Source organism: Mustela putorius, unplaced genomic scaffold (genome assembly GCF_011764305.1).
Source record: "Mustela putorius furo isolate JIRA1106 unplaced genomic scaffold, ASM1176430v1.1 tig00003858_pilon_pilon_pilon, whole genome shotgun sequence".
Lineage (NCBI taxonomy): Eukaryota > Metazoa > Chordata > Mammalia > Carnivora > Mustelidae > Mustela > Mustela putorius.
In genome coordinates, this window is record NW_025422010.1 from 55683566 (window position 1) to 55702710 (window position 19145).

At 37.4% G+C, this 19145-nt stretch overlaps 1 protein-coding gene across 1 annotated transcript in view; it reads left to right on the top strand.

Moving 5' to 3' along the window:
* CDH7 (cadherin 7) overlaps positions 1 to 19145 on the top strand; it is a 127071-nt gene that overhangs the window by 47548 nt on the left and 60378 nt on the right. Inside the window, exons 3-5 of the mRNA XM_004745610.3 lie at positions 7228 to 7522; positions 11042 to 11161; positions 17825 to 17992. Coding sequence (XP_004745667.1) covers positions 7228 to 7522; positions 11042 to 11161; positions 17825 to 17992 — 583 coding nt within the window. The remainder of the gene's footprint in view (positions 1 to 7227; positions 7523 to 11041; positions 11162 to 17824; positions 17993 to 19145) is intronic.

Here is a 19145-nt window from a genome sequence, read left to right on the forward strand (position 1 = left end):
ATGAAAACTGCTAAGCCATTCCTCTCAATTTTCTGTACTTACCTGGACTTGGGCAGGTGGTACCCCGTGTTGAATAGCCTGTGTCAGCCTCCTGTAACGGTTTCGGCTCAACCAGCCCCCATTTAAAAAGTAAGATTGAAAATTATCCTCTTGAGCAAAAAGCTTGATGTTTCCGGGGCTTTGCTTTTTATCTGCTTCTGGTTGACTACTTGGAGTTCAGAACTAAGTGAGCAAGGTACTACGGGGGAGCCCTGAAGCAGGGAACTTGACGTGCTCACAATGACACTGGATGAGGAGGAGTTGGACGAGGAGGAGTTTTGATTAGGAGGAGTTTTGATCAGTTACAATTTGACTCAAGGCGGATTTCCTAAGTTGTCTGAAAGTTCTGGATGTGGCCTGGAGACAGCAACCAGAGAGAGGATGAGATGAGCAGTGTGGAGATTTCTTTAGGGAGGCATGCGTAGCTGTGTGGAATAGAGAATGGTTTTGAGTTGTTACCACCGGGTCCCTGGGACAAAGATGCAGCTCTTCGTGTGAAGTTCTGAGTAACCATGCCATGGGCATAAATGTAGAACTGTTGCAAATAAAAACAAGAGTCTCTTCCCTAGGGGATGGAGATAATTCTATTGTGCCCCGATAGGTGAACTAATAAATATGGATAGAAAGTTAAGTTTTTGCAAAAATTCCCAAATGCATTACTTTATTGTATCCTCACTTCAGTGTGCAAGGCCACCTGTACCTTTATGGGTGCCGATCTATAGCAGACGAATGAACTGTGATTTAAGGGTTACCCAGGGCAGAGCAGAGATCCAGTAGCCATGTTTCTGACTCCTTTGCCCTGGTGACCTCACAGTTGTACCCTTCAACTACTAAGTAAGTGAACCGGGACCCTGGAATGCATGTTCATTGCCGCTGAATTAGTGTGAACTTTTTCTGAGGGGAGAAAAAAACAAAAGCAATCTGAATAGTTCCTCCTTTTTACCTATTGTTGGCTAAAAAAAAAAAAAAAGAAAGCAATGAGACTTTTTTTTTTTTTTCACAGTTTTAACCTTACCTAAGCACGTCCTGGATTGTATCACTATCCTGTATCACTCGATGTGTCATAGTAAATACTTTTATTTTTTAAACCATGCATCTTCATCAGAGATGCGTCACAAGTAAATTGTGTTCCATTACCCTGGACCACAATGATAATTATAAATTAGAAATACTTCAACCAGAAAGAAATGACTCAGACACTTGTTTTCATCTATAATATTTCTTCAGCAACTTGATAATTACATGGTAACCAGTGGCATGTGGAAAATATCTATTAAAAAGCATAATGAGAAAAGAAAACTTGCGTGGAATGTGTGTATACGAGCAATTTTATTTTAACCAATATTGTTTAAATCTGCCCTCTGTACTTATAATTTGAAACTTGGGAAGTTTAGTAAATCACGTGAGTTCCAAAAATCTGTAATGTACTTTTAAACTTTAAAAAATCGGGCATCTGTAATAAGTAACCCAGTGGTAGGAAAATCACCTTAGAAATCCTTTGCTTATATTCAATATAAATCATTCTCAGGTTGATTAACATGTAACTCAGCCATCATTACTCCATTTTTGTATACAGAAGTAGTAGTAGTAAGAACTTTTATATTTTTGTCATGATAACTTTTACATCTTTCTTATTCAAATGCTCATTACAAGGGAAATTGAATATAAATTGTAATTATTTTCATCTTTACCGTATGTAGGACAGTGAAGATCATAGAGATCTTTGCTGGCTTTAGTTTTATTTTTCAGTGTCAAAGCTTTCATGATAAACATTATCTCTTTCCAAATAGCTTCCTCTTATGTCTAGATATACTCTTTTTTGGTCAGATGAAAATTCATTATGCTACGTGACAAAGTACAATCCTGATATTATCGTGCTTTTACCTTCATGAACTGTGTTCTACTACATCACCTCGAGTGGTTGTTGTAAGTGTTCACGAAGTCCCAGTATTTTTTACTTCCATTTTGCAGAGGAGATGACTAAAAGACAAGGTCATCAGTACGATCAAATAACAAACAATTTCACATGGTCATGGAGGGAAGAAAAGCTGATCAACATATTGACTTTTTTTTTTCTTACCTTATTCTTTGCTAAACAGATTTATTCACTGTATTCAGATTCTTTAAGCAGATAGATTGACAGTACTAGACCAGGTAGTTCGTATCAGGCCCTATTTGATTAAATAGATATAAGAAAATTGTCAGAACTGCAGTGTATTGATCTGTTTTTAGTTTTGCTCTTTATAATCTTCAATTAAAAACTAAATAGTAGATAAAAAAAAGTTGATCAAGGACATCTAATTTCTTCCATTCAAGGGCATCCAGAGGTCTATAAAACCTTCCACCAGTACCTGTGTGTGTGTGTGTGTGTGTGTGTGTAGAGACTCAGGAAACAGAGAAGAATAAGAAAGAATGTGTGCCCCTACAGGTTTCTGTCTCCTGGGGAACGCAGATGCATAAATGTGCGAGTTCAGAATAATGTGCCAAATGTTACCAAGGGCATTCGGAATGAGGTATCTGAGGTCTGTCTATGCAGGTCAGAGTGTTAGGAAGAACAATGCGGAGATATGGATGTACTTTGTTTAGTTTGTTTTCTTTTGCTGATGGTATTAAAACTTAAAAGGATAGAAATTGAAGGAAAACAAGCACTACTATTTTACAAACTGGATTATAAATTTACTAAATTTAAGACAATGAACTGTTTATTGAGAATGTGGAATATGGTGATAAAAAAGGAACGCAGCTTATAAGTTTATAAATTCAAAGGTTGGATGAAAACAACTAAACCAGATTTTCAATATAAAGCAGAATCAAAGGCATCCTAACAGAGAAATGCAAACAGCATGCCATGGGGGCAGAACAGGAAGGTTGTAAAACTTCAGTACAAGGAAGCTTGCATTAAGCTGAGCTGGATGTCAGTAGGCAAGATGAGGACAGACTTGTGTTGGGAGGGATGGCACACCTTGCCGTGTTCGGGCAGTGTGGTCCTCATCCAGCATGCCTGGAGCGCATGCCTGATACGAACTACCTGGTCTAGTACTGTCAATCTGCGCTTCTGAGATGTGATGGAAAAGAGAGACCAAAGAGCTAGCAGACAGCTGCATGGAGCCCCAGGCTTAGAATTTGGAGCAAATCCCTAGACCCTGGGGAGCAATTAAAAGTATTTGATGAGGGGTTGTGATATAATTCAATGTGCATTGTAGCGAGGGAATTTCTGACACACAAAAAATGGAGAATAACCGGAGAGTTTTATAATAGTTCCAGGGGAAGATTTTAAGATCCCAGATTAGGGTTCTTGTTCTGAAAGACTGAAAAGGAAGAGTTGCTCTATTAGAGGTCATGAGTAGGTATTCTGTCAAGCAGGGGATGATAGAGCCATAGTGGATTACTAAACATACGACAGGGGCACTGGGTAGCTCAGTAGGCTCATTGTCTGCTTTTGGCTCACATCGTTATCCCAGGGTTCTGGGATCGAGCCCCCTTTCCAGCCCCATCTTGGGGCTTCTCCCTCTTCCTCTATGGCTTCCCCCTGCTTGTGCTCTTTCTCTGTCCAATAAATAAAATCTTTAAACACACACACACACACACACACACACACACAAACCTACTACATTTTAGGGTGCATATAAAGTATAAAGGGTGCTTTACATTCCTGGGCTGTGTAGCTGATGAAGATTGCAAGATGGTGTGATATTTCCTTACACTGTTACCATTAACGGTGCTTCATAGCAACATAGAGGAAACATACAATGATTGTATCTCCTTCTCTACTGATTCTTTTGTCTTGAGCTAACCCAGCTAAGAGGTATGTGTGTGCTCCTTGCTGTTGTGTGTACTTGCCAAATATAGTAACAATGATGATGATGATGGTGATGTAAACACCATTTGTTGTTGGAGTCACAACAAATATTTTGAAGAGGATTTAGGAATCCGTGCAGTAAAGGTGGGTTTTGTATGATGATTAATGAACCAAGGTTTTGTCGTTGTTACGGTTTAGGTGACTGACAAGACCACACTTATAAGGGTCTTTGCGAATGAATTAGATATTTGTAAGTTCTACTCTGCCCAAGAGAAGAGTACAAATATTTGTTTTCACTTGAGTATTTTATTTGTTTTTTATTCATTTGCCATATGGTGGGACCATAGAATGCTTGTTTCTTTTTTTTTTTTTTGCACAGAGTTTTCACTGTGGAGAATAGTGCTTCTCTCCTCTGTCATAGTCGTTCACAAAGATGGTGTGTACTTGTCTGTGTGTGTGTGTGTGCACCTGCACAGACATGCTTCACTTAAGGTTGCTATTAGGGAGTTCTGGACTTGCAAGTTTTTCTTTGCTGAACATTTTTTTTTTTTTAAGCAGAGGAGTATAATAGTTATCCACTAACAGCATGGGTTTCACTCTGCCTATTAAGATTAGAATATTAGTGCGCATAGTCTCACAGATTAAATGTCTGAATGCATCTGATAATTAGGTATCCGTCTTAGCATTTCAAAGCTGGTCATCCACTTTCAAATACAGATGCTTGCACTAACCTTGCAAGGACACTCAAAGTAATTTCCTGCTTGTGAATTCTGACAGTGATCACAAGCCTAGTGATGGTCCTAGCTGGCAGAAGAGTGTCAGTGATGGGAAGGAAGATGAGGTTTAGGGCTCCAGAGACAGAGGGTGCGTGTGTGTGTGTGTGTGTGTGTGTGTGTGTGTGGTGGTAGTGGTGGTGGTGGTAGTGATGAGGGGTAGAAAAGAAAAAACCCGATCTTCAAGTGTCTTCAAATTATTAGAGAAACAAGTAATAAGAACCTTTTTTTTTTCTTTTTTTCTTTTTGCGCTCATGCTGTCAGTGATGGAGAACAATTAGCAAGGCCACATAACGTAAAATACAGGGTCAGAGCTCAGGTTGACGGTCAGCTCAGGATTTAATGTGTGTCACGAAATGAAAAGGAAAGGAATGTGTCCTCTCTGCCTTACCTGGATCCTATAGGAGCGCTGGATCACCATGGGCTGGAAACAGTGACTTGTTGGTAGGGATTCGTTAAATGAATTATAAGGGCTGGTTCCAAAAAGGGTAGTCCCTAATGAGACTTAGAGACATAGCAAGCCTTTGATTAAAGACACAACCTGGATGTCATTTAAGTATTCCTATGGTCATTGGATCGTCCCCTATTGTCTCACACCACGGTCAGTGGTAGTGTGCAGACTCTTCTAATGGGGAGAGGCGTGGACGGGGTCAGGAGGATGGCTGTGAGAAGTGTGCGGAGGGCAGGCTTGTTTCCATCCATCATCTGCACTTGTCTCGGGGGTCGAGTTTTTTGCCCCGTGTTGTTGAAGGTGGCAGAGTGTTTTATTGTTCCTTAACGCTGAGAAAGGGCCCTTCTGTCAAGTTGTGAAATATTTGATGGAAACCACTCAAAGCACCGAGCTTCTTTAAGACTCGGGAGCAGTCGGGGGTGAGGGTTCCTGCACCTTTCCTTCTCTGAATTGTCCTCTGCTGCAGCTTTTGATGTCCCCACTTCGCTGGGCCACAGACGTCTCCAGAGGCAACACCTCATTAGCAGGGCATGGAGATCGAGCTTTCCAGCGGCTCCCATTTTTCGTAATCCTGGTGCAGCCACCGAGCACGGGGCACGTGACCTCAGGCGAGGCACTCAGCTTTTCTTTACCTTAGTTTCCTGGTAGTTGGTAGAAATAATGAATTCATTCAATATGGGGATGAAATGAGCTGCTGTCTAGAGAACGTTAAGACTAGTGACTGGCACAGAGGAATCACTCAAGCAATCCAAGCCGTAGTGATTTTCAGCTTGTTTTCTTCTTTCAGGGAGCTGTAGATGCAACAGTAACCCTGAGAGTGACTTAAGAAAATTAAGCAATTCACCATATTTCTAGAACGCAACCTTTCCAGATGGGTGGGTCAAGTGATCCACTAGATAATTCCACATGGAACAAAGCTAAATTATAACTCATGCCAGTAACTAATTTTTTGTATTACTGAGCCCTGATTTAAAAAAAAAAAAAAAAAGTACAGAAACTAAAGGAGAAATCAGGTCCTTAAGTGTTCTGGAGCAGAGTGTAAACACAGCTGTTACTGTGCAGGGGAAGAAGCGCTTAGAGAAACCGTGATGTAAAGAGTGGTACCATCCACACCTAACACAGAACGAAGAAAACGTTCTGCGGGCACACCTCCCTAAGTCGTGTTCAGTATTTGCTGTTTGTAGCACCTCGTCTTTTAAAGAATGCAAACCCAGTTCTGTAAGACCGTGAGCAGCCTTTACTATTTTGCAAATTGGGTGTTTGCATTCGTCTTACTCAAAGTCCAGATGATGGCAGTAATAGGGGATGAGCGATTGTGGAGACGACAGATCGAGTCCCGTGTTTTTCAGGTTAGGAAGTTCGGGAGAATGTGTAATCATGCCTGAGTTTCCTTAGGTTCTTCTGTTCAACATAATGTTCTGACATATAGCAGGGACAGTTCGATACGGAATGAGACGAAATGCAAATCAGTAGGTGCTGTCCCTGCTGCCGATTGCTGGGGTTAATCATGCAAATCTAATGCAGTTCTTGGTATTTCAAGGAAGGTTTGAGTTGAAGTCTCAGGCATATACTGATTTAAAATTCCTACTTCGGAGAGCAGTGTAATTTTTCTCGGCTTCACATTTTAAAATACAGCACAGGATCTGGAGGCGGATTTAGTGAGTGGACATCCATCCATACTTGTTAACCATGGGAGGCGGTGGGAGGGAAGGGTGTCCTTAAAGAATGGGGGAGTTTCTAAGCATATTAAATATTTTATTAGATCTAAATTTGCAAATGTTCTATAGCAAGTCCCTTTGCTTGGAATAAGATCAAATCAACTGATTATTCGTGTTTACTGAATGCTCTGTTCCAAGAAGATGGCTAAAACTGGCAAGGACAGACCAAATAAAAATTAACACCTCCACAAGTTCCTAACTTTGGGAATGGTAGAAAATACCTTTGGAAATGAGACTGTTTACAGGAAGAAATGAAATTGTCTTGCTCCCAAGTGCAAACTGACACATTCTAATAGCCTTTCTGCTGTGCACAGTAAACACCAGCTTATCTTTCCAAGAACAATAAAATTTCATGTACTGCTGCCTGACATAAGAATTATTTTTACATATCTCCATATCGCTGACTCTCTTGTAAGTTAATCTCATCTCACATGAATTTTTCACCAGCTTCACTCTGATGTTGATAAAGGAGATGGTTCCATCAAATACATCTTGTCAGGCGAAGGGGCAAGTTCCATTTTCATTATTGATGAGAACACGGGGGATATTCATGCTACCAAGAGACTGGACCGGGAGGAGCAGGCCTACTACACGCTCCGCGCCCAGGCGCTGGACAGGCTCAGCAACAAGCCTGTGGAGCCCGAGTCCGAGTTTGTCATCAAGATTCAGGACATCAACGACAACGAACCCAAGTTCTTGGATGGCCCGTACACGGCAGGAGTTCCCGAAATGTCTCCTGTGGGTAAGTAAAGAACGTGCGGCTTTGGCACTGTCTGGTTTTAGGGGGTCTGTAGTTAAAAGTAGATCATCGTAAGTACTGAAAAAAAAAAAAAAATCGCTTCGGTGTTGCTACAGCAATGCCTAGTGAGGATGAGGGGAAGTTTGAGGTGCCTTAGGAGCCGGCGTCCAAGTCTGAGTATTCAGATCGTTGTTTTGTTTCTATGGAAAATTAAGAAAATGTTCCTTTCCCACAGCAATCTCAGTGTCTTTAGTACATTGCTCATTCCCCTTTTCAATGTAATATTTAATTTTAAAAAAATGATTAAAAGTACCCCTAGGAAGTTAAAAAAGAAAATCCTTGCAGACTCTGGCCTGTTGGTGATGTTTTCTTTCTCCTGATTAGTATTAATGATTCACTCTTCGAGGAATCCTTCAGTGGCCAAGGTATCAGGCTGCCCATCCAATGTTTAGATGAGGTGGTCTGTTTGTTTGTAGAGTAGGCTTGAACCCACAAATGTCCCTCCATATGCCACCACTAAGCTTTTTGTAATTTCTCCAGAAACTTAACATGTGTGGAAATTTATATTGAATTGATAATGGTAAAGTGATACTTCGTTTGAGATAGATCAAAGAACCATGAGGCCTGTTTTATTCAGAGGGCTTTTCCCCCTGCCCTATTACCGGAAACACAGAAAGCAAAATACTTCCGGTATATGCTTTATTTCTATCAAATGATAAAAAGTCAGTTTTAAATAATTGAATCAGATGTCTTTGGAATAGTTTTCAGCCAGTATGTAATTTTACATGATCTTACAATACAAAGCAAAAAAAATATGGGGCTTAAATAGACCAGTTGATTTATATATTTATTTGCTGTCATTTTTTGTCCTGAAGTAAGACAGTTATTTAAAGTAATAATTGAATTTGTATTTTAACAGGTGAACATTTTACCCAATGTGATTTGTTTTATATTACATAAAGGTCACTTCATTCATTCCAGCATTCAGCCAACAGATCGACTGTGTTAGGAAGGGGAATTGCAAAGACGTGTATTATGTGTGCCCTTTAGGAGAGCCACAATTTAGTGACCCTAAATTCCTAACAGATGGGAGCGTAAAAATTATTTAAGGTACCACTGCTCTAGCCAGAAAGAAAATAGAAACAGAAATAGAAACAGAAAATGAACCAGAAGAATGGATGCTTGTGGTCCGGAAAAATTCAGAACCCCAGAGGCAGCATCTCACTGTACCTAGCGTCTCAGTGAGTGTTTCTTTGACCAAACAGGCTTATTCACACTTTCTCAGTACTGCCCCACATCTTCAGGGCTGCTCGCTGTTGCTTAACAACAAGAACAACTAGGAGACAGCTGCCACAACAGGATTTACAGGTTTTAAAGAAAAAGGGAAGGTACTTTGTCCTCCCACAACTAGTCGTGCTTAGAAAAACAAGAAGCTTTGAGTTGTGTTTGAGGAGGTCAGCCCAACTCCATAACTTTCATATGGGCATGTTGGATATTCTTCATCGGCTTGTTACCATTTTGCTTCGCTACCCAGAATGTAGCCATGCAAACTGGATTAATGGGAACTTAGTTCTTCTAGAGGTGAAATGATGCACACTAGTTTGGGTTTTAATTGTACCGCTCTGATATCAAACAGCATGATTATTATGCACACATGCAAGTTAGTTAATTGATCAATTCCAGCAGGTTCAGAACTTTTTAGAAAATCATTTTCAGGGGCCTTCAGGATTTAACTGACATTAATTGAGAATTCTGGAATAACAGAAATTTAAACCAAGATCAATGGAAGTCTACATTAAATACGTAATGTGGACTTATAGTGAGTTGTAGTTTATCAGAGGGTGTAATTCTAACCAAGTAGTTGTAGTAGCCACTAAATAGTATGGCATATATAATACAAGCATTCAGTGTTTAATATTCAGGGCTATGTTTTTCACTGGAGGCTCACTGCAAGATTGAAAACACACTAATAAGCCCTTAGGATAGTTCATTCATTTCCAGACGAGTGTAGATAAGCACGGACAACTTAAAGTCATTTAAAAATATGTGTTCATGTGTGTCGTGCATGTGTATGTGTATGTATATATAAGGTGAATTTCTTAGTGAACACTTCAGGAAAAATTATATACAACCAAATTTACTAAAGTAGTTTTGATTATTTTGTTTAAGGCACTTTCCTTTTCAAATGAAGGAGGAAATCAGTACTTAAGCATGTCACCAGAGTAAATACTGCTGTAAAGATGGTGCATTGTGAAGAAAATAGAGAATATTAATGCCATTAATTTTAATATTTTAAAATAATCATAATTTAATTTTTAAAAATATTTTAAATATGCACCATTTACTATTTGGTCCTACCAGGCATCTACAGGGTACAATCAACTAAGTCTGTCAAATTAAAAAAAAAAATCAGAATTTTAAAAACAGTGCTAATATACAAAGCTTCATAATATGCACCCGTTTTTAAAGAAAATGGGGTTGGTAAGGAAAAACATAGTGCTGAAAAGACAATAGATTTGTAACAAGATGGACATTAATGACTTATTTAAAGGACTTAGGGAAATCTCTTTAGAAATATATTGAAATGAGATGTTATATTAAAAATATTTTCAATAAATTATTAGAAACAAATCCAAACCTTGGAAGAATTCAGAAAGAAAAAGACTTGTTCCATTCCCATCAATCGGACATAAATGGTAAAATAACCTGTGCTTAAAATATGTAAACTAAAGTAAATGCGAGTAACATTTTTAAGATTCATCTCCAAATGGAAATAGAAAGAACACATCACTATGAATGCTCTCCATGGGGAATAACTAAACACATAGTCAAATGCAGAAGCCATAGGGCTTTCTATCACATGCAATATACAGAAACAAATAATAATGTAATTTTTAAGGTTGTCATCCTTTTCCTCCTTTGGGAGGGTGGGGTAGATTTTCATTTTATGCTTTTATTTTTCAATCAATTCATAGAAACAAATGAAAACTAAAACTATTCCTGAAGAGATGCCACCTAATAGCCAGTTAAGTGGATCCATCATTAACTTACTCAGTTAATGAAGTTTCATTTTCTGTCTGGCTCTACTCAGCTATAATAGTGAGATCCCTTCAGTGACTTGGGTGTCAAGATGCTGTTCCTTGTCACACTGCCTTCTGGACAATAATGGAGATATATAGCAATTGCTTTTGATAAAAACTTGTTACCTGACCCTGATGGATGAGATGCCTAAAATTTGAGTCCCTTCCAATTCTGAGGATCCTCCTAATGGCCATCATCAATCTTATTATTTTTTTTGCTAACATATTTTTGTAGCCCTTAAATCTTTCTGAGGGCTTAATTAGCATTTATCTTCATTTTGGGTTTGTCTTTTACGAAAAGTATGTCAATTTTTCATATGCCTTGAAACATGAAAAAAGAAAGTAATTAAAAACAAAGGTAGTGTGTTCAGCGTTTTGTGAATCATTCTGTGTTGTGGCATTTGGAAGTTTTTAATTCATTGGTTTTTGGATTGGCACGTAGGGACCTCAGTGGTACAAGTGACAGCAACAGATGCCGATGACCCTACATATGGTAACAGTGCCCGAGTGGTCTACAGCATTCTGCAAGGACAGCCATACTTCTCAGTGGAGCCAAAGACAGGTAAACATTGAAATGTGACTCTTTTTATAATGTCATCACATGTGTCTTGGCACAGAGTTAGTTATTTTTATTTGATACAGTTAACGCTGATAATAGACGCTGCATGGCTTCTGAGCTTCTCTCAATATGTGAACTGTGGTAATAAACACATTATTTATTGAGGCGTTAGCATCTTCCAAGAGTATTTTATTAGGTTTATCAGAACTTCTACCAAATTTAAAGTATTCTGTGTAAAAAAAGGATTTCGGTTGCTATCTCCTGACTGTATAAGAAAATATTATTGACATCATTTTCTTTTTTGTCTCGCTTTAACTAATTCATGTAGAAAACACACACAATTAAATTTAAATCTGAAGCAGGAACCGCCCTGACATGCAGTAGGATAGGTAGTTAAGTTCAGGTTATCCTCTAAGTCAGGTTTACTCAGGAGAATTAGTTTAAACATAACAATTAGGATGATGGTCTGCTAAATGAAAAACTAAATTAAGTGATTTAATTTTAGAAGAAAAAGACATATTTTCTATGAGTTGCATCACTGCCTGGATAAGTTGGTTGGCTAGGTATTCTGTTTTGCTTTAAAGCTGAAATAGTTTACAGTAAGTAGGAAAGACTCTAGAGCGCTGTTAGCATGATTATAAAGTAACATTTGATCTATTCTGCTTTTCTGGTTCTGGGTGGAGGAGGAGGGGTGAGTGTGGAGATGGGTGGCTTGTGCCCCTGGTCTTCTTCACTGTGAAATACAGAGTTTATCCATATTGTAACGATTTTTTCTTTATTGTAAAGAAAATTATTCTTCAAACAGCCAAGTTTATGATTATTGGATAGGACCTGTGACCTTAAATGGTTATTTTAATGATACTTAGACTATTTTCCACGTAAATGGTAATAATTCATTTTCAAATCCCTGTGGAGGATAAATATTTTAAGCATCTTTTGAAAATGGTGATAGTAATGTGCATGAACGGAAAAATAAATTCAGTCCTACCTCAGCAATAGAGTTTTTACAGAGATATATTTGCATATTTTATACCAATATAGTGTCTGGAAGCCACCTGGAAAGTCTAACAGAGAAGAAACAGTTCTGATTAAGCAAGTATTGAAGGAGAAATAAACAAAAGTATTTGATTTATGATATGAATCCTGTGAACGTAGAACGTGTGCTTGTGGTTGATTTAATGATAGATTTGAGAAGCATAAATCCACCCACCCATTCCCTTATAAATCGACTCTTCACAGCCTACAAAGACATTGACAAGTTTCTGACAATTTGCTCACAAATTATACACTCCTGCATTATATAACCTGTCCAGAAATAGCATGCACTCCTCCCTAGGGTTAAATATTTTGCTGGTACTAATGATTGGCTTTTGATTTTAGCTTTGTGGTACAGTGATCATTTTTCCTTAAAGTCCTGTGGAGGTAAGGTAAGGCCTCTGACTGAGCAAGCCGACAATCGTCCATGTCATGGGATCATGTTATTAGTACTTCAAATTAATTCTAATTTCAGAATCTCAAGGACTGTGTATTGTAGGAGAGGAAGAGTTCAGTTTAATTTTGTTTTGTTTAGAGTTTATCATATTGTAATTATGGTAATCATTGGGACTTCTCTTTGTACGGTCATTAGTGCAGAGACATCCTGGAAATGTTTGTCCTCTGCTAATTTATAATATGGATAGTGTATTATTTGCAAAACAAATCTATTTTTTTCATAAAAATGGAAAGTTTTCAACCCTTAAAGGCATGGATACCTGTGAGTCAAGTTTGACTTGTCTTCATAGTTGGTGTCAGTTGATTTTTATCTATGTGAGAAATAACATGAATTTCTAAATCTTTAAGAGTTTTTTTAAAAGAAAGTAAAATTTTTGATCGGAAAAATACTGGAAATATGCTAAATCGGGATTTTGTAAAAATAGGCACAGGGAGGGGCGCCTGGGTGGCTCAGTGGGTCAAAACCTCTGCCTTCACCTCAGGTCCATGATCCCAGGGTCCTGGGATCAAGCCCCGCATCGGGCTCTCTGCTCAACGGGGAGCCTGCTTCCCCCTCTCTCTCAGCCTGCCTCTCTGCCTACTGGTGATCTCTGTCTGTCCAATAAAGAAACAAAATCTTAAAAAACAAACAAACAATAGGCACAAGGAATTACTGTTAGGTGCATTTCTATAAGTTTAACTTCTGATTTTTTTTCTAATATTAATACCTATTACCATTTAGTAATCACACATCCTGAACCTAGTATGGCCACAGCTTCCGGTCACTTACTACACCTGCAGCTCTACTCCCAGCCCAGATAACCGGGGAGTAGCTGTATTTTCCACCTTATTTCTCCATCAGGAAGACAAGACTGTGAGTAGCGGCAAAAGCCAATGTTAGCAGTTTGTGCTAATAAGCAAACACAATGGGACTAGGAGCACGATAAGGCAGCATTAAAAGGACTGCAGAGAGTCCCATCGCCCATCTCCACAATGGCCGCCAACTGCTGGGAAGCTGGTGGTTGTTTATTCTGAGGTTTCATCCACTCTGTAACCTGCAAACAAATAGACTCCGTGTTTCGGTCTATTCGATATATGGCAGGACTGGCTACTTAATTTGCAGTTCAAAATGGAAATGCAGGGCCCGTCTTCTAAAATTAACAGGACTTCAAGAATTATCAACAGAGCGAGAAGCAAGCCTGGGACCTGCGACCCCTGCACAGGGCACGTGGCCATAAAGCTGGCCCTGAAAAATGGGTTGAATGATAAAACACCACTTGTCATTTAGGAGTTCCTTCTTAATATAGAGGTGTGACTACGCAATACCTGCATCCTATATTAAATACCCACTTGTGACACCAGAAGTTTATGTAAGTAATATAGTCATAACAAAGCCCCTCCCCCATGTGCCCTTGAAATGCATTCCGTTCTGTGGTGTGGAGGCCCCTCCTTCCTGTCAGGCTTGCTGAGATTACAAGACTCCCTTCCTCAGAGACTCTTCATTTGATGCCAACTCTGAAATTCTTTAGTGTTCTAGAAGCATCCATGTTTGCTATCATTGGTTCTCCTCTGACTTTTTATGGTTTTATCATATGCTTCACTTACAGAGGGACAAACCAAATATAAACACAGTTTAGATGTCAAATTTAGAAATATAAACTAATAGGAAGAGATACACCATGTACATCTAATGTGTCTCAGATCCACATGGCATGAAGCCCCGTAGACTTGTGTTACCTGGGTTGTGTGGTTGCCTGGACCCCTACACCAGTCCAAGACCTGAGTGAGTAGATGCCAGGCCTCAGGGATTCTTTGGATCCCTAAATGGGGTGGATATCAGAACCAGCTATTATCTGTTACCTTTAGTACATATTTACATTCATGAGAAGTTCCATGGTAAAACAGTATGCTTTAAAACAATCATAAATGGCTGTTAGGAAATAAAAGAATCATCTGAAAATTTGTTCCCAGACTGAAAACCAGACAGTTGTTGAGCAATAGTGATGATAAATTAATGTTTCATATGCAAGTATTTTTTGTGCCATGGATTACACATAAATGGAAAGTTCTGGGTTATTAGGTCAGATGATACATCTATAGAAAAATTATTATTCAGGAAGCTTAACATCTGAACTAATCTCTTTTCTAAAGAGCTATTGGAAATATTCTTATCATAAGTAGCTTAAAATGACTGATACTGAAATCAAATAATGTTGTTGTCTTCCATGAAAATCTCAAAGAACTATAGAGATCTGGCTAGACAAAACTGGCCTTTACTACTTCAGAGATGTAGTGTTAGCAATTGGCTGTATGTGTGTTTCTCTATAATATATAGCAAAGTGCAAATCACATCCACTGCCTGAGAACTCTTTGCCAAATGTAGACAGCTTTATTTAAAACCAAAGAGCTAGCAAAAGTCATGGGGCTGGAAATCTATTATTTTTGAATGTCCTTATTTAAATTCATTTCTCTCCCAATTATCCCATTCTTGTCAAAAATATGTTTAATATTTGAGGTATTTGGAAATTACCTTTGCCACCTGGTTACTTTGCAAACTTTGTGATGATTTTTACTTTGGAAAAGGGCTATTTATAGGATCACTTGTAAAGAAACAATTAGAAGTGTGAAAAATAAGTGAGTAACTTTGACTACCAGACTTCTTTCTTAATAATGTTACATTTCCTTACAAAAATAATGCCACCAAGCAAAACCTTGAGAGGATAAGGCTGCCGTGTTTTCCTTGCTGATTAGTTGAGATATTAAGGCCTCTCTCCATCATTATGAAGGCATAAGGATGAAAGCTCACTTGGACCTATTGATTTCGGAAGGAAAAATAAGAGATGCCCAGAAGTTTAAAAAAAAAAAAAAAAGTGAATGAACAGGAAATGATTATAAACACAGCTCATTAATATTTTGTCATCTAATGACACACTTAATGATCAAATATTAAAGAGAGCCAATCCTCAATTTATTTTTTTTAAAAAAGGAGTTACAAATAAATAAAGAATGGTTAACATCTGAAACAAAAGAAAGGAAAAAGAGAGATGTAAGTTCCAGAACTCTTAGACAAAGACATTTTATGCTCAGTAGCAACATTACTGAGATCAGCACTTATTGTATCATAGAGTTAACAGAAGTATTGAAGAGCAAATATGAAATACATGTGGAAACATTACGACACTAAGAAGAATAGGTAGTAGACACTGATCAACCAACCAGACCAGTATGTGACTCTTTCTTATGATTTTCATGTTTCTTTGATAGTTCACATATTAACTATAAGCAGTGTGTAAATAGCCAAAAGAATTCAGGGAAGGAGTTACTTAAACTATATTTGCTGTACTTGTAGCAACACTGCCTGATGAGAAAAAGTGGTCAAAGTTTAGAAACAAAACAAAACTGTCCTAACTTAAGGAAGTGTAACTCAAACACTTAAAATACGGATGTGTTGTTGATGTGTGTATATGTGTGGGTGTATTTGTGTTTGATGGCGAGTGCTCAGACTAAACACAAATATAGTTACTTAAGACAGGATGAGTGTTGTTTAACTTGGAATCTTGGAAACTAATAACAAATTGCTTAAATTTTTCCTGTGTTAATGAAGAGCTTTTCTCATCCGTTGCCCACCCCTAGAACAGTTACCAAACTGTCGAATACTATGAAGTATAGAACAGGCCTTGTATAGTTTCCTGTAGGCTTATTCTTGGTGCTGAAATTAACATGCACTATAAATAAAATATAACACATATTATAAATCGAATATAGCACACCTTTATGACTTGTGTACATTGAATCATCAGCCTTTAAATTAGCAGCTTTTAAAAAATATAAATCTGGAGGATATAACATTTTTATGCTAAACATGAAGAATGAAAGAAGCTTCATCCCAAATTAAACAATTATTTGCAATTACTTTATTCCCGAAGAACCATCCTCTATCAAACAAGCTGGGTTTGCTGTCGTTTTGCTACTGAAAAGTCCATAATACAAGAATTTCTCATCCTTAGGTCTGAGTCAATGAAGATTTAATTCTTGACCTCCCCATAAAAAGTAGAATCTGTTTAATAAAATAGATTAGACATCTTTCAAGCTATGGTCCTAGGTGGATAGGTAAGACATTGTTCTTGCTCGAAAAGATGAAATTACAAGAAATAATTAAGTAGGAATCTGAGCTCTTTATATTTAATTAGTAAAGATGACCTCATATTGCTAGTTTCAAGGTCTATATATATCAATGTGAAATATATTCTTATCTGATAACCCCTCTATGTACATGTACTAAGTATATTAGGTAAGTATATCATTTTATATATTTACATATGATGTTAAACTAAATTTCCTCCCATTTTTAAATATTATTGCCTAATATACTTAGGCAGTAATTAAATAGTTATAAAAGAACTAATTTACTGTACCAATGACTACTGTGTCAAGTTTCGCCATCAATCAAGATGAAAGTCTGAAATCAATTTCTCCTGCATTTGAAGCCTTAAGGGTGATCAGTATTCAATGCAATTGATTCCAAACAAACAGCAATAAAACCCATGAATGTTTTCAATATCGCTGATTTATATTAACATAGTCATTCTCATCTTTAGTGCTTTTTCTCAGATCTGTCGATACAGGTGACACCATCGTGCATCATAACAACCATCACAACCATAGCCATAGTTTAAAATGGTGTTTTTTTTATTAAACATAAATCACTCTCATTTTTTGCTTTATAGACTATTTCAGCTATTTTTTCTCAAAGAGAGGTAATGGGAACCATAACTGAAAGGTTACAGTGATTTCACATCACCTGGGAATTAAGTGGTTAGAGAGGGTGAAAGAGAAGAAAAGGAGCGTTTCATTGTCATGTACCTGCACAGGTTACTACCCATTATTTTAGATGAGGACTTCATGTTATTTATTTATAAGTTTTATTTCTGAGCCATATTTTCATAAAACCAAAAGATAATCCTCTCTATCCAATATTGAGAAGCCCCAGTTTTCCCTTGTTATAGCGCTCTCTGTGTTCTGTAATATTGTATATAACTACTATGTCCCTTTGGTCTTTAGTAGGTGGTAAGATTATTTAAAATAAAACAACGAAAGGCAACAACTCAGGAGTGACTTGCTACCTATATCAGTGTTCTTTGCTAGTATAAATGCAATGATTCATGATGCGTTTTACTGGGATTTGAAATTTTACAGGAGTCATCAAGACCGCCCTTCCAAACATGGATAGAGAGGCTAAAGACCAGTATTTGCTTGTTATTCAGGCAAAGGATATGGTTGGTCAAAATGGAGGACTCTCAGGAACTACGTCAGTCACCGTGACCCTAACTGATGTCAATGATAACCCACCTCGCTTTCCTCGAAGTAAGTTATTTTGTTAAATACTCCAAGTGCCCTAACTTCCCTCGCCAGTCTATAAAATGTCTTTTAAAACGACTCTTTCCAAATACTTCTCAAACAAGTGACCTTACTACATTCTCTCACAGTTTTGTTTCATGAGGGTCATGGATTTTAATTCAGAACTGTAGAATATAAAGTGTATTGAAAATGAAAAGAGGCAATCATATCTTTGTATTACTTCTGTCTTCAATATAATATGGTTTTTCTTCGGTTCATATTTTTAATACCAGACAGTTATTAAGTTCATTTATATAATCATCTTTTCATTCTAAGGTATTCTTTATACATGTCCTGTAAGTTACAAGGTTGTTGCCAATGGTAGCATTCAGAAAAATTTCATGCATTCTGAAAGTATTGATTTATTTTTAAAGATAAAAATGGAAGAGCACTAAACTTTTTCATTTTTTACTGCATACTTTTTTTTAGCCACTTCATGCACATTAAACATTCCTTTAGCAGTTCTACCATCTCTTTCTTGTGCAAACATTCAGTGTTTCAAAAGAAGTCAATTCAAAGAACCACAAAACCACATGCCCTCAATTTAGTTTCTGTGACCAAAGTGGCTTTTGACTTAGCCAAGAAAAAAAGGGGGGAGGGGGGGAATTCTAGGTAGAAATGTCTTGATTATAGAAAAGCATTTCATCTCACTCTCTTTTAGTTTTTTTTTTTTTTCCTTTTGTAAGTATATGTGATATTTCTTTACAATGCTCAGGAAAATAAGGAAATTGTATAGACTGTTATGTCTCTAAAATGTTTGTTTGATAGACATGAGTAACAAAACTTCCTTACAAAAACAGATCTTAGAAGTGAACAATGTCAAGGAAGCTTTCTCTGCGAACATGAAAGACACTGTTTTCCTGCAAATACTTCATCTTTGGATGTTTCATTTTTTTTTAGACAGTTTTAATATGTAATACTGTTATATGATATCGCTATACAATAGACATTTTAATATTAATTGGGAGAGGGGAGGAAGGTTGTAGAATAAGAAAAATAATAACATAATTATATTGGGCTCACAATAAACTATTTTTCTTTAAGCCTAGAGTGGTAAGAATTGATACTTAGAATTTTTGTTGTTTCGGTTGTCATGATTTGATAAGATACAGTACAGGTT